The 15,309-nt window shown below is 38.2% G+C and overlaps 1 protein-coding gene across 4 annotated transcripts in view; it reads left to right on the top strand.

Moving 5' to 3' along the window:
- Positions 1 to 15,309, top strand: part of Adgrv1 (adhesion G protein-coupled receptor V1) — a 526,418-nt gene that overhangs the window by 152,507 nt on the left and 358,602 nt on the right. For all 4 annotated transcript variants that reach the window (XM_063245326.1, XM_063245328.1, XM_063245329.1 and 1 more), the window contains 5 exons: positions 574 to 783; positions 7,283 to 7,413; positions 7,955 to 8,054; positions 8,681 to 8,860; positions 9,417 to 9,580. In XM_063245326.1, the coding sequence (XP_063101396.1) occupies positions 574 to 783; positions 7,283 to 7,413; positions 7,955 to 8,054; positions 8,681 to 8,860; positions 9,417 to 9,580 (785 nt within the window). The remainder of the gene's footprint in view (positions 1 to 573; positions 784 to 7,282; positions 7,414 to 7,954; positions 8,055 to 8,680; positions 8,861 to 9,416; positions 9,581 to 15,309) is intronic.

Consider the following 15,309-nt stretch of genomic DNA (forward strand, 5'->3'; position numbering starts at 1 on the left):
TAGTTCAATCTTCTGATATTTAAAATTGGAGTTCGTATTTTTAAAATAGTTCAACTGTGTGTGGGAAAGTCATCTTCACTGAAATCATTGTTTAAATCCTGAGTTAGGCAGTAACAAACTTTCAAGTTTTTTTGACACAATACTTTTTATTGGAAAGCGATGCATATTTATAAGAGTAGGGAGGATATAAAATAAAATGAGAATATGAGTAGGAGAATATAAAATAAGCATTATTCATAATTCCTTGTCTTAAGCCATCTACTGCATCTGTTCTTTTACTTTCTAATGCACACTTTTTTTTCTTAGTAAACTAATTAGGGGTCATAATACAGATAGGGTTACTGTTGGAACCATCAAATACGATTATGTTTTAGAGTAAGTCTGATAATAGAAAATATTTCTATAATAGTCACCATTTCCTAGTAAATGCTTTGGGAGAAATGCTGAACTATTACAATTCACCAATGTGTCTTCACTTAACTTTTTAAGATGGAAGTTATTTGGGGCTTTCTGAGTTCTCTGTGTTGCTTATTTTGTTTCTGGGGCATTTAATCCATTAATGTTTTTTAATAGGTGAAACCAAAAAAACAGCCATTCTGACCATTTTGGATGACTCCGAGCCAGAAGACGATGAAAGCATCATAGTTAGTTTGGTGCACACAGAAGGTGGAAGTAGGATTCTGCCCAGCTCTGACACTGTGAGAGTGAACATTCTGGTCAACGACAATGTGGCAGGAGTCCTTAGTTTTCAGATGGCCTCCCGGTCTGTCATAGGTCACGAAGGTGGGTTCCTTTGTTTCTTGAGCACATTCATGCTCTTTTCCATGGATGCTATCTTTTCTGTAGTCTTTTAAACTGTCTACTTTCTTCTTCTTTCATTATTTTGTTGTTATGCTGTTTGATATAGTGTGCATAGAATTCTCAGAGAGGGCTTCCGAGTGAGTGAGCTGCTTAACTAGACGAGGGAGGCTTGCAGAATGACTGTGCCAGCCGTTGGTGCTATCAAAGCCCAGGCGGAGCTGCTCACCTTTCTTGTACAAAGTGTCACTTATGCCACAGGTTTCATTATGAGGTGAAGTGAGCCATGACTATGAAGTGCTTAGTATATCTCTTAGTGAGTATACTATGTTTTTATTGGTATCTGTTGTTATGAAACAATAAAAGGGTTGCTTCCTATTAAAAAAGCATGCAATCGACTTTAGTCACTGAATATTTTAGCCTAGATTTTATAATATAGCTGTATGTTTTATGAACACAATGCCAAACTGGAAAGCCTTATACAATGTCCATCTCTTTCTTAAAGCAATAACTTTCTTACCTTTTATTTAATATTTCTTGTCATATATAGGCTAGTTTTTGTTTCTTTCCAACATTGTAAGTGTTTATTTTAAATCTTTGAATACACTCATTTTTTAAAAAAATATAGATTGTGTTTCACACTAAGTTTGTGTTTGGAATTTAAAAAGTAATTTTACATAAAAGACTTAAGGATGAGAAAATGTGTAGATCATGTACTATGTCTGGGTCTCTAGCAATGAGAAAACAATACTGAGACATTAGAGCAATCAGGTGGCATGAGAAGGCCATGCGACCCGGTGGCTGTGCTGGACACTGAATGTGTTTTGTGGCATGTGGCGCCCCGTGCTGTGTCCTTTCAGCTAACGGTTCACTAACTGTACCTGAGTGAGTGTTAGAATTGCCAGTTGTCATTGCAATAATAAGTAAGAGGAGCTAATAAATTTCCACAAATCCAAAGATGAATCATTAACTATCAAAAATTATTTGTAGCATCCTACATGCAGAAAGTCACTGCAGGAGTAATTAATAACAATGACAATAACAAGAACATTTATGGAGTATTTTCATGGTACCAGCTACTGCACGACCATCATTAATTAATTTTAGCAGCAGGCAATCAAGTGGGTATAATAAGATGCACTAAGACTACCAATTATGAAACCAAGCAGTGCCAGGGTTGAGACCCAGCTGTGTTGGAATCAAAGCCTCTTCTACAGAGCATCTTGTGAGGAGAATCTTTGTTTTGTTTGAATTTGTATCTGCCACAGAACCTGAGAATCCAGGAATTTGGGGCCAATATTTGAAATGATTTGAGTTAGACGACTAACCAATTTGAGTAGTAATATTTATGTGAGAGAAGGAAATCAATGAGAGAACCCAACCATCTCAGGTTAGGAAAGAAATTTTCACTTTCAGAGCCAATGTTTAAAGTCAGGAAATATGATCTTTGTGGACAGAGGTAAAAAGCAAACTCCTGATTACAGCATCACGTAGAACCTTAATCTTAAATGCTGGGGAACAAAGACAACCCCAGAGGCGAAAGAGGCATCAGAAGAGATCAGAGAGAAAATGTCTTTTCATCAGTTACCGGAAGAAGGAAGTTGTCTGCAGGTTTCACACCAAGGTGGCCAAGGAGTGAGAAGAGATTTCCAAGTGGGCTAGGGAAAAGACTAGATGCTGTAGAGGGTGCTCCTCAGAGTGTGGTCCTCGTCCAGGAAGTACCTGCCCTGGCTGCAGGATGAGATAAGATTAGAAACATTTGGAACAATTCGTCTTGGCCAGGATATCCAAAGGCACCATCTGCGGACTTGTATTCTCTGTGTGTGTTCTTTTTCTCTTTAACTTGGTTGTCCAATTTATTGTATGTTCCAAAAGTGTCTGTCTATAACGGATCGAGGCAAACAAAGCTAAACAAGCCCTTAATCTTTCGTGGCATAAAGCTTTGTGAAGCAGTGCTCCTGGCCACTGAGAGCAAGGAAAGGAGAAGAACTGGAGACAACAGATTGAAGAGGAGTATTTTGGATACACTTTTGTTATGTTGAAAAATAAAACAAAGGAAAATAATGCATCAGATGGAAATCGATCCAATTGCAGGTGGTTTGGAAGGAATACATCGGATCAGGGACCAGGAAGGGCGAGATGAGATTTAAGAAGGGGCTTAGTGCTAGACTAGGCAGACCCTCTTCAGTATTGTGATGGAATTGTCTTCTTATGTCCAGCATCAGTTTAAAGATGTTGTCATGCTAAGACAACTGGCTCATGGAAGAGCTCACCGTGTGATGGTGGGCTCATGGACCTAAGTCCTCTGAAGACGTGAGAATGTCCTGCCGGGTACCATAGCTACTCAGAGAAGCTGCGGGCATCAGCACCTGGGTTCTCTGTAAGCTGCCTTGGTTGCTTGTACTGTACAGTCTTCTGTTTCCAGCAACTAAATACCTGCTAGATTCACAGATAGAAAGGATTTGCAATGAAAACAAGTGCTCCGAATGTATTGTTTGTTTTAGGGCAGGAAAGAAAACTTTGACTGGCTTTTATGGCTTGCAGGATACTTCATTTTTCATTTTCTGAAAAAAAAAAACAACTAAGCGGTAATTTCTATCTTTAAATTTCTCTTCATTGACTTCTAAACTTTTTCCTAGAGTATAAATTGATTTTATATATTGAACCTCAAGAATTGAGTATTTCGGGGGCTGGGGATTTAGCTCAGCGGCATAAGCGCCTGCCTTGCAAGCAGGCAGTCGTGAGTTTGATCCCTGGTACCAATAAAAACGAAAAAAGACAAAAAAAAAAAAAAATGAGTATTTCATGGGACTGTGGAAATTGCGTAGAGAAACATGTATTAGGAGTTTACAAGGTATTTGATGTCAACCATGAAGACTTCAAAGAAAACTGCTAAATGAATGGAGAAAAGGAGAAAAAAGAGAAAGCCCAAGCTCCATTGCCTTTCAGCAACGTTAGCACTGCTGCTGGGCCAGTGTCGGGGCTTCATTTCTGTGATGGGATTGAAATGTGGATTTTGCTGGACGTGGGGCTCAAGAATCCGTTTCTGATTCCAAGAAGAACTGCCTTAGCATTTAACAATGTAGTGGATTCTGTAGAATCCTATTTCTATATTTTTCCTAAAGCACTTGGAGAGATGCTGAGTGGTAAATATCACTTTCAAATATAATGTACAGAATTTAGAAATGTGGGCAATGGATTTTACTGTGCTGCAAACTGCAGATAGATTGTGTTCTTTATAAATTTGTGTTGGCTTTTCACGCAGTCACCCTGTTCCATTGGCACCGTTACCAGCATGCCTGTTCAATGGATTTAAGAATTTTTCTCTTCTTAGGGATACCATGAATCTTTCTCACCCAAAGATTTGAGTAAGAAATGTAATTTTAAAAAAATAAGTCCATAGGACTGCTGTCTTAGTCATTTTTTCTAACCCATTCACATTGACAGTCTGTGTTTCAAATTATTTCTGTTCCTATACACTTTAGACTCATTTACTTTTTCTTGTTGAGGTGGTAAATGTGGATGATACTAGTACTGTGTACCATGTATACATTTATTGATTTAAATGTTTTGTGTACTTTGGGTTTCTATTATTTTTATGTGCATTGTGGTTGAGATTTGTTTTCATATAAAGAATCCTGGCTTTGGGAAACAGTTGATGAAATCGTGTTGTTAAAATGCATTTTTTGTTCCTATTCTTTGTCCATATAGCACCTGGTCTGGACACTGATAGATTTTCCACCTTACCTTTAAAGTGTGTCACCCACTATAGGGACCTAGCCTGCTGTTTTATCACCTGATCCCAGGAGGGGGGCGAATGAGGATGAAGACAGACAGACCCAGAATCCAGTGCCTTTGCCAGGCGTGGGCAGACAGCCCCGAGCCTCTGGCCTATCCTGCTTCTATCCACCCAGTCGCAGGTCCAAGCAACTAATAACAGGAGATGCAACCATGGCCCCCTTATCCATTAGTGCACGCCCAGGAAAACACTGCATCTCAGCCGCGCTGGCCTCACCTGAGCGCCCGCAGCACTGCACCCCTGCGTGCTGCCTTCCTCCTTCCCTCTCACCGAGGAGGCCATTCAGCCTTGATTCTCCTCGGTCTCCTTTGGGCGAGAGGTGTGGATTTCACATGCAGATACTTTTCTGGTAGTGCAGGCAGAGACTCCTCACGCTTTCATCCTGGTGGAAAAAACCAGAAGGCAGTTTAGTGCCTTGTGAAAAGCATGTTTTCAGAGCACATACCTGCTCCCCTGTGTCTTCCTCCTGTCCTTTGCTTAGATTTGGAAAACAAAACCTTGTTTCCTGGTTTTTCTTGCCCTGACTGTCGCTCGCCTTCTCTCTGTGGTGAAAAGTAGCCTTCTGGCATTTCCAGTTGTGTGTGTCGTACGCTTCACGTGGTGTTTCTTGCAATATTGTCGTGGTAACTTTCCCTGGTAACTTGTTAGATTTCCAGAAGTGATGTTTACTAAGTAGTATTGTACTGTAAGGCTACTTGCATGCAGTAAGTTGGCAGGAAGGTTTTTTTTTCCTCCCTTCCAGGCTTCATTTTTATTTTTGCCTCAAAATGGTGCATTTATTTCCCAGTGTGTTGCACACCCTTGCAGCTGTATTTGTGATCATTGTGATTGTGGGTTCTCCTTCAACAGGGACCTTTAATAACCTTCATTTTGTTTTCTTGTCATAGGTCTTCGATTTGTAGTTTGTTTTTACCTGATCAAAATATCACAATTGTCATGTTGAACAATAGTTCAATAAGGTTTTGTGATTTTTAAAAAGTTAGAAAACTGTGAATTTAAAAGCCTTTTTATTTGTGCCACCAGGCAACACTATACATGAGACGTTTTAGTAACCCCAAGGATCTCTGTGCTTTTCAATAATAAGCACTTAGTTTTTGATACAAACTTGCTATATTCAGGTTCTATATATTGTAAAATAGACTCCAGGATTTCATAGTAGGTCCTATGTTTTATTATATGTTAAACAAATATAAAACTGTAAATGGTGCCAGGGGTTCAGCTTAGTGGTATAAGCGCTTGCTTGACAAGCGTGAGGTCATGAGTTTGATCCTGGTACCAAAAAAAAAGTCAGGTGAAAAATGTAAATGGGATACTGGCAACTATGGCTGATTGTACACTTTCAACAGCTGAATTATTTGGTTCCTGTAAGGCCCTACACGCTTCAAAAATTCTAAGATATAATTTATTAGCACATGGGGATTAGGTATTTTTCATATTGAAATACTTTAAAATATATTGAAAATATTTCTGACACTTGTGCCTTCCTATGTGTGTTCAACATCCTTCTAAAATAATTCATTGTACCAGAGTTATGTATTTAAACTTAGTATGAAAAATGTATTTTGTTTTTTTAATAGTTAATTTTAAGGTAGCCTCTAATTAATCCATATTTTTGATAGATTCATATTGTACATATATTTCTAGGTTTCTATCTTGAGAAAGAAAAAAATTATAGCACTTTGAAAAATTATTAGAAAAAAGATGTATACTTTGTCTTTGCTCTAGTCCTTTATTGAAAGATTTTGCTTATAAACACAAAAACTATGTGCTAAGTAAAAGTGATATTTTTAGTGAATATTCATGGATTTCAACTGTATGGCTGTGCTCACCATGTGAATGAAGAAGTGTTTCTTCCAAAGTCCTTTAAACATTGTTATGTTTATCTTTTTATAAGAAATGTAGCGATACTGTTCATTAATATCCTTACTTGTATGTGTCAGTGTAGAGACACCATGGTACTTCCTAGCAACTTTCTTCTCACTTTTTTGCAATTTGAAAGAAATATCTTTCATAATTTTCTTAAGTTTTATAAAATATTACCTGAGGATAAAAGCCAGAAATAGAAAATGTCTAAAGCACTCAGTGATCTGGGAAGAGTAACTGTAACTTGGGTGCAGTCACAGATGTTGCTATTTAGATTTGACACCTTTCCTTTGTGTTTCTTTCTGTAAATCAAAATCATTGGTGGTATATGTAAGTTACAATCTAAAGAAATGTGATTTTCAGGTATTTGCAAGCATTTTTATGCATGCATTCTGTAAAATCACATTGCATATCATTTAAGGAATATGTGTCCTTTTGAGAAGTGAAGGGAAAGTCTACCTATGCTCTTCCTGGTCCTGACCCTGAAGACTTTATTGTTTTCTTTAACTTTCAGAACACTTACATTCTGGTGCATGTTTTGGAGTGTATGCAAGTTTGTGTTTCCCACTGTAGCATGTGCTCTTGTAACTTTTCCACCCTGAGTTTCCAGAAGTTCTTTTAAATGGGGAGGTACTTAGAAGTGAGATCATTAATGAGGAATAAGCATGTATAGCTTCTTGAGAATTCGAACCAGAACAGCTTGGTTCTTGGAAAAGGTGCCATAAAACACTAGTTGCATGCTTGGAATTTGGGTTTTGTTGAGTTCAAATGTTAAGTTCATTTTCTACTAAGCATTTATCTATCTATGTATTTTGCTTTTAGGAGAAATTTTGCAATTCCATGTGATAAGAACCCCTCCTGGTCGAGGAAATGTTACTGTTGACTGGAAAATTATTGGGCAAAATCTAGAACTCAATTTTGCTAACCTTACCGGACAACTCTTCTTTCATGAGGTAACACCACAAAGAAAAGCTTCATCACACATTTCTAGAAGGAGAAACATTGTGAAAAATGTTGAGGAAAATATGATAGAAAAGTCAAAACCACTTGTAGAAATCATCGTTCTCAGCTGGGTGTGGTGGCGTGTGTCTGTAATTCCAGCACTTGGGAGGCTGAGTCAGGAGGATTGCTGCAAATTCAAGGGCAGCCTGAGCTGCAAAGTGAATTCAAGGCCAGCTTTAACTGCAAGTGAAACCCTGTCTCAAAAAGACAAAAAATAAAATAAAATATTAAAAAGATCATTCTCTCTTCTTCACACCCGCTTGGTATTAATTTGGATGAGATTTTCATTGATTAGCTCAGCATTCAAAATCTTCCTCAGTTTCCTCCTGTCTGCTTGGATCCTGTTTTCTCATGAGCCAGTGGTTCTTATTTAGTTCATAGAATTCTTGTTTAAATGAAGACATGTTTGGGTGCACAATTTATAAGGTCAATGCAAGCAAGCAGTAATTTATGGTTAGTAACAGTACAGGTATGAATTTCTGCTTGACACAGGGGACACTGAATAAAACAATATTTGTGCATCTGCTGGATGACAACATTCCAGAGGAAAAAGAAGTATACCAAGTCATTTTGTATGACGTCAGGACACAAGGTAGTTCAGAATTCAATTTTGAGTTTTCTTTGGTATTGTTTTTTTTGGGCGGGGGAGAAACAACTGTTGCTATCTCTGTATTTGCCAATTAAAAATACTCCTTTAGCTGTTGTCTGCCCCATAGAAACGTTAGATCTAAAAAACACTAGTGGAATATGAGAATGCTTAGCCTTACAGACTCAGGGAACAGTGCTACAAGTGTTGCTAATTATTTATGGAATTAAAATATACTTCTGAAGGTAGAAATTTATGAAAATAATTTTATGCTAACGAATCAATTTGGATTTTGGACAATTACAATACAGGATACAGGCAGTTTGATTTTAGTTATTTTTGAGCAAATTATCTAAATACTGCCTTCAGATTCTGTTCAGTGTCTATAATTCTGATAAGAAAAGCAGCCAATAAGAACAACAATCCACCAAGTGATAAAAAGTCATGATTTGCCATCTTTCAGAAGGATGGAATGTGGATTCTGTTTGTTGACCTGCAGATTCTATCACAGATGCTAACAGGCCAAATCCTGTTTGGTTATTTTGCTTCCAAGAGCAGGGGTCTAATTTAAGTGCTTAGAGGTTAATGTCAGATCGTGGTTAGATTTCCTGATGGGTCCCTGCTATTTCTAGGGGTTCCGCCTGCAGGAATGGCTCTCCTAGATACACAAGGATACGCCGCTGTCTTGACCGTCGAAGCCAGCGATGAACCGCATGGAGTTTTGAATTTTGCTCTTTCGTCCCGATTTGTTTTACTGCAGGAGGCTGACATGACGATTCAGCTTTTCATCAATCGAGAGTTTGGATCTCTAGGTCTGTGTTACTCTACAGCAAATGGGCAAGGGATTTTTTCTATCCTATTTGTGTGGATGAAGCCTTATAAAAATAAAGGGGAAAAAGTAAGATTTACTAATTCAGGCCAATGCTTTATGATATCATCATTTTGAAAACAGTAAAGGGTCACTTATTTTCACACAAATCCTGGGTAGTGGACAGTCAGGAATTCCCAGCAGCGTAGGGTAGGTGGCTAGCTGTGGGTCCATCGGTTAGGCTGCTCGGCCTACCTGTTTTATTTGTCTCTGAACTAGAGGCAGGAGAAGCAAGGCCACAGCATCTAGGCTTAGAAGCAGCACACACTTACTCCTACCTGGTACTGGGGGCCAGAGCAGCCCCAGGGCCACCCACACGCAACACCCAGAGGCAGGGAAGCTGGCGCGGTGCGCGGCGGGCCATCACCCTGCTGCAGTCAGGGCACGGGAGAAGGGAAGAACTCCGTCCAAGGGGTGCGGAAAGAAAGGCAGGGTTCGCAGGAGACATCGCTTTCAAAATGTAATTAACTTTGAAGTCCCTTTGCATCCACTTCACTTAGGGGCCGTCAATGTCACCTATGCCACTGTACCCGGAACGCTGAGTCTGAGGAATCAGACGGAAGGAAACCTAGCAGAGCCGGGAGCCGATTTCATCCCGGCGGTAGGCTTTCTGGTTTTAGAAGAAGGGCAGACGGCAGCGGCCATCAACATTACAATCCTTGAGGTAAAACTTCGGTGCCGTTTGCCACTTATTATGTTAAACCTGAAGTCACCACACATGAACTGGGAGTTGATGGAATATTCTACAGCCTCAGCAGTCACATTTCGTAAGGGACTTCTCATAGCTTCTCATTTTGAGGTATAAAATTTCACCAGGACAAGGTTATGGAAGAGCTTTTACTCTTCTCCGTGTTAATGTCATGTGTCTCAGGGCCAGGGCTGGGGCCCAGTAGCTGAGCATGCATCTCCCATGCGTGAGACCCTGGGTTTGAGCCAACCCCAGCACTGTAAAAAAAACCCAAAAAGTATAAAACATATACCACTGTGGTAGGATGTTTTCATTCCTTCTGGGAACAGAAGTGGAATAGCTGGAACAAATGGGACTTCCAGTCTAACTTTTTGAGAAATCTCCAGACTGACCTCCACAGTGATTGCACCAATCTACACTCCCACCAACAGTGCAGGAGAGTTCCCTTTTCCCCACAGCCTGCCCAGCATTTGTTGTTGGTGGTTTTCTTGATCCTGGCCATTCTTTCTGGAGACGGAATCTGAGTGTGGTTTTAATTTGCATTTCTCTAATGACTAAGGATGATGAACATTTTTTCATATATTTATTTGCTATTTGTATTGCTTCATCTGAGAACTGTGTATTCATCTCAGATGCCCATTTTTGTAATAGGTCTTTGAATTTTTGGGATCTGATTTTTTAAAATTCTTTATATGTTCTAGACAGAAATCCCTTTTTTCCCAATTTGAGGGTTTTCTTTTCACTGTGCTGGAGATTTCTTCTGGCATGCAAAACCTCTTTAATAGTATGTGATGGTAGTTACTGATTCTGTGAAGTATTTCGCCTGTGGTTTGATTCTTGTTCATGAATTCTCTACCTACCCCTATGTCTTCAAAATTTCTACCTACTTTGTCTTCCAATAGATTTAGTGTTTCTGTTTTAATATTTAGATATTTGATCCATTTAGACTTTAGTACATGGTGATCGGCATGGGGCTAGTTTTAATTTTTGGCATATGGAGAGCCAGTTTTCCAACACCATTTATTAAAGCAAATGTCTTTCTAGTGAACATTTTGGCCCCTTTATCAAAGATAAAGTGGCTGAGTGTGTTTCTAGTTGTAGTTGTATCTTCTAATCTATTTCACTGATTTCCAGGTCTGTTTTTAGTCCAGTGCCGTGCTGATTTTATTACAGTAGCTTTGTAATATAAATTCAAATCAGGGATTGTGATGCCTCCTGCCTTGCTTTTGTTGCTTAGAATTTTGCTATTCTAGGTCTCTTCTGGTTCCAGATGAATTTTAGGAGTGACTTTTCTAGATCTGTGAAGCATGCTACTGGTATTTTGATTGGGATTACATTGAATCTGTTTAACAGTTTTGGGAGAATGGCCATTTTTACAGTGTTTGTTATTCTATTCATGAACAAGGGATGTTTTTCCATTTTCCGAGATCCACTTCAATTTCATTTTCAAGGCATTATAATTTTCCCTGAATAGATCTTTTATTTCTCTTGTTAGAATGATTCCTAAGTATTTCATTTTTTTGGATGCTATTCTGAAGGGTATGGTTTCTCTTGTTTCTCAGTGATTTTGTTGTTAGTGTATAGGAATGCTATTGATTTTTGAGTGTTGACTTTGTATCCAACTACATTACTGAATTTATTTATTATATCTAAGAGCCTTTCAGTGGAGTTTTGGGGGTCTTCTATATAGAGTATCATGTCATCTGCAAATAATGATAATTTAACTTCCTCTTTTCCTATCCTTACTCCTTTTATTTCTCTCTCTTGTCTAATTGCTCTGGCTAGTATTTCCAGTACAATGTTGAACAGGAGTGGTGATAATGGACATCCTTGTCTTGTGCCTGATTTTAAGGTAAAGGCTTTCAGTTTTTAGCCCTAACATGATGCTGGCTGTTGGTTTGTCATAGATGGTTTTTATCATATTAAGGTAAAGATCATCTATTCCAATTCTCTGTAAGGTTCTTATCATGAATAAGCGTTGGACCTTATCAAAAGCTTTTTCTGCATCTATAGAAATGATCATGTGATTCTTATTTTTGGCTCTATTGATATGGTGGATTACATTTATTGATTTGCGTATTGTTGAGCCATCCCTGCATTCCTGGGATGAATCCCACTTGATCATGGTGTATAATCTTCTTGACGATTTGCCGCATTGTGTTTGCCAATATTTTATTGGGGATTTTTGCATCTGTGTTCATTAGGGAGATTGGTCTGTAGTTCTCTTTTTTAGTTGAATCTTTCTCAGGTTTTGGTACTAGAGTAATATTTGCTTCGAGGAATGACTTAGGAAGGATTGCTTCCTTTTCAATTTCATTGAAGAGTTTGAGGAGTGTCAGTATTAAGTCTTCTTTGTATTTCTTGTAGAATTGTGCAGTGAATCCATCTGGGCCTGGGCTCTTCTTTGTTGGTAATGATTTAATTACATTTTCAATTTCATTAATAGAAATTGGGTTATTCAGCAGTTTTACGTCTTCTTGACCCAGCTTTGGTACTTCATATATTTCTAGGAATCTCTCCATTTCTTCTATGTTATCAAGCCTATGAGAGTAGAGGTTTTCAAAATAGGTATGGATGATCTGTATTTCCACAGAGTCTGTAGTGATTTCACCCTTTTCATTCCTTATTGCATGAATTTGAGTTTTTTCTTTTCTTTTTTTAAATAAGATTGGCTAGGGGCTTATGAATTTTATTTATTCTTTCAAAGAACCAATTCTTTGATTCATTGTTTTTTTGTATTGTTTTCTTAGTCTCTATTGCATTGATTTCTGCTCTGACCTTTATAATTTCCTCCCTTCTTTTGGCTTTGGGTTTCACTTGCTCTTATTTTTCTAAATGTTTGAGGTATAGCATCAGGTTGTTTATTTCTGTTCATTCTGTTTTCCTGATGTGAGAATTCACCGCAATAAATTTTCCTCTGAGGACTGCTTTCATTGTGTTCCACAGGTTCTGGTAAGATGTATTTGTGTTTTCATTTGCCTGTAGATATTGTTTAATTTCTTCTATGACCCACTGATTGCTCAGGAGTGTATTATTCAATTTCCATTTGTTTGTGGGGTTTTTGCAGTTTATTTTATCATTAATTTCTAATTTCATGGCATTATGACGATAACATGCATGAGATAATTTCAATTCTTTTGCATTTACTTGAGTATATTCAATGGGCTAGTATATGGTCTACTTTAGAGAATGTTCCATGTGCTGCTGAGAAGAATGTATATTCTGATATTATTGGGTGGACCACTTTGTATATGTCCAGTAAGTTCGTTTGTTCACAGGTGTGATTCACTTCTGTTACTTCTTTGATGATTTTCTGTCTAGTTGGTCTGTCTCTTTGTGTCAGTGAGGTATTAAGGTCTCTGATTATAATTGTATTATTGCTTATTTGATTTTTCATTTCTGTTAATATTTGTTTTGTATAGCTGGGTGCTCCTGGATTTGGTGCATATATATTTAAGATTGTTATCTCTTCCTCTTGAAGTTTGCCCCTAACTAGTATGTAGTGACTTTCTTTATCTCTTTTGATCATTCTTGATTTAAGTTCACCTTGTCTTCAAACAGAATAGCTACCCCTGCTTTTTGGGGGGTTCCTGTTGTATGTTGTATTGTTTTCCATCCTTTTACTTTCAGTCTGTGAGCTTTCTTTTGGGTTAGATGGGTTTCCTGTATACAGCATATGTTTGGATATTGTTTCTTGATCCATTCTGTCAGTCTGTTTCTTTTAATTGGTGAATTGAGGCCGTTTGCATTAGTGGCTATAACTGATATATATTGGTTTACTTTTTTTTTTTTTTTTTGCATTACAGGGGATTGTACTGGTTTGCTTTTGACATGTTATCTTTCTGCTGTTGATTCTTTACCTTTCTACTCTTGTTTAATTGTTTGCCTTTCTACTCTAATTGTTTGCCTTGCTTAGTGGTTTTTTCCTATGTCTATCTAGAATGTCTTTCAATATTCTTTGGAAGGTTGGTTTGGTGATTATGAAGTTCTTCAGCTGTTCTTTGTCGTGGAAGTATCTTATTTCTCCATCCATTTTGAAGGTCAGTTTTTCAGGTTACATCAGTCTGGATTGGAAATCATTTTCCTTTAGGATCTGACATACTTCACTCCATGCTCTTCTTGACTTTATTGTTTGTGTTGAGAAGTCTGCTGTGATTCTGAGAGGCTTTCCTTTATAGATAATCTGTCTCTTTATAACAGCTTTTGATATTATGCTCTTATGTTGGATTTCTGGGATGGTGATTATTATATGTCTGAGTGTAGTTTTATTTTAGTTATGGCTATTTGGAATTCCATATGCTTCACTGATCTGTATGTCAGTTTTTACTGTCATGTTTAGGAAATTTTCAGCTATTACTTCTGTAAATAGCTTCTTGATATCATTTGTGTTGTCACCTTTTTTATTTATACCTATCAATCTTAGGTTGTTTTTCTTTGCATCATCTTGCAACTGTTGAGTTGTTATTTCCTGATTCCTTGTTATTTTAAAAAGATCTTTCCTTTCCTATTCACTAGCTGCAATCTTGTCTTCGAGGTCTGAAATTCTATATTCACTTTTACTGAGGTGATTTTGCCAACTTTCGATGGAATTTTTGATTTCCTGTATATCTCTTTGAGTCTACTTCATGTATTGTGGTTTTTTTCTTATATTCTTCATTCAGAGCTTTCATCTTTTTGCATTGTCTTCTTTAGATGTGTTCAGTATTTCTTTTATTACATTTATCATTTCTTCTCTTACTTGGGAGATTATTTCTGATCTGAGTTCTTTTATAGCTTCCTGGAGTTGTTTCTTTACTTCAGTTGTTATCATTTCAGGAATTTCAGGTGTATGTGTTATATTGTCTTCTATGTCCATTCTTCCTAGGCTTGCTTGGGTTGAACTGGAAGTTTGAGATTGCATTTGGGTCTTTTGTTTTGTCATTTTCCTCTATTTCCGGGTTTTGAGCGATGCTCCAAAGCTTCTGGTGGGCTGGGAATCACCTGGCCCACTTTTGGCTCCTGGGGCAGACTGCAGGCAACTGCTTGCTCCTTGCAGGTCACTGGGTGTGGCCTGGTTAGGCCCGTGAGGACCTCCTGTGCATCCTGTGGTGATTTAGGTCTTACTGGCTGGTATCCACATTCCAAAGTTTCTCAGAGCACTGGGAATCAACTCTCACACGTTTGGCTTCCAGCGAAATCAGCTTATTTCCTTTCATGGTATTTTTTTCTGCAAACCACTTCTCATTGTTTTTCTTTTTCAAACCACACAAGACGTTGTAGTCGTAATTAGGTGGGCTGACCCTCCGTGGTGTATTTGTTTACTGAAATACCTCACCATAAACAGAAGCTTCTTAGTGCATTTTCTCGCTACCATGGCTCTGCCTAAGAGATACCCAAGGAGCCCTTTGATGACTCCAAATGGCTCACTCTGCTCACATGACTATGGTCTGGGCCTTCACGTTGGGGACCCACAGGGCCAGGGAAAGCAGAAAAGTCACTAGCGGCCAAGGGCGGAAGGGGGATACAGTCCAGCCTACAGAGATTACTGGGGACCGAAATTGCATTTGAAATGATTTCTCATGTGGTGAAATCTTGTGCTGTTTTTGGACTTCGTGTTTCAGCTACTTAAACACATCTGTAAGAGGTTTATAAAAATAGTACCATGGAAAGGGTAGGGGTAGAATGAGAGGAAGAGAAAATAAGCACTACATTTGAAAACAGTGTTC

Source organism: Cavia porcellus, unplaced genomic scaffold (genome assembly GCF_034190915.1).
Source record: "Cavia porcellus strain 051 isolate PalLab524CR breed Dunkin Hartley unplaced genomic scaffold, mCavPor4.1 scaffold_2, whole genome shotgun sequence".
NCBI lineage: Eukaryota > Metazoa > Chordata > Mammalia > Rodentia > Caviidae > Cavia > Cavia porcellus.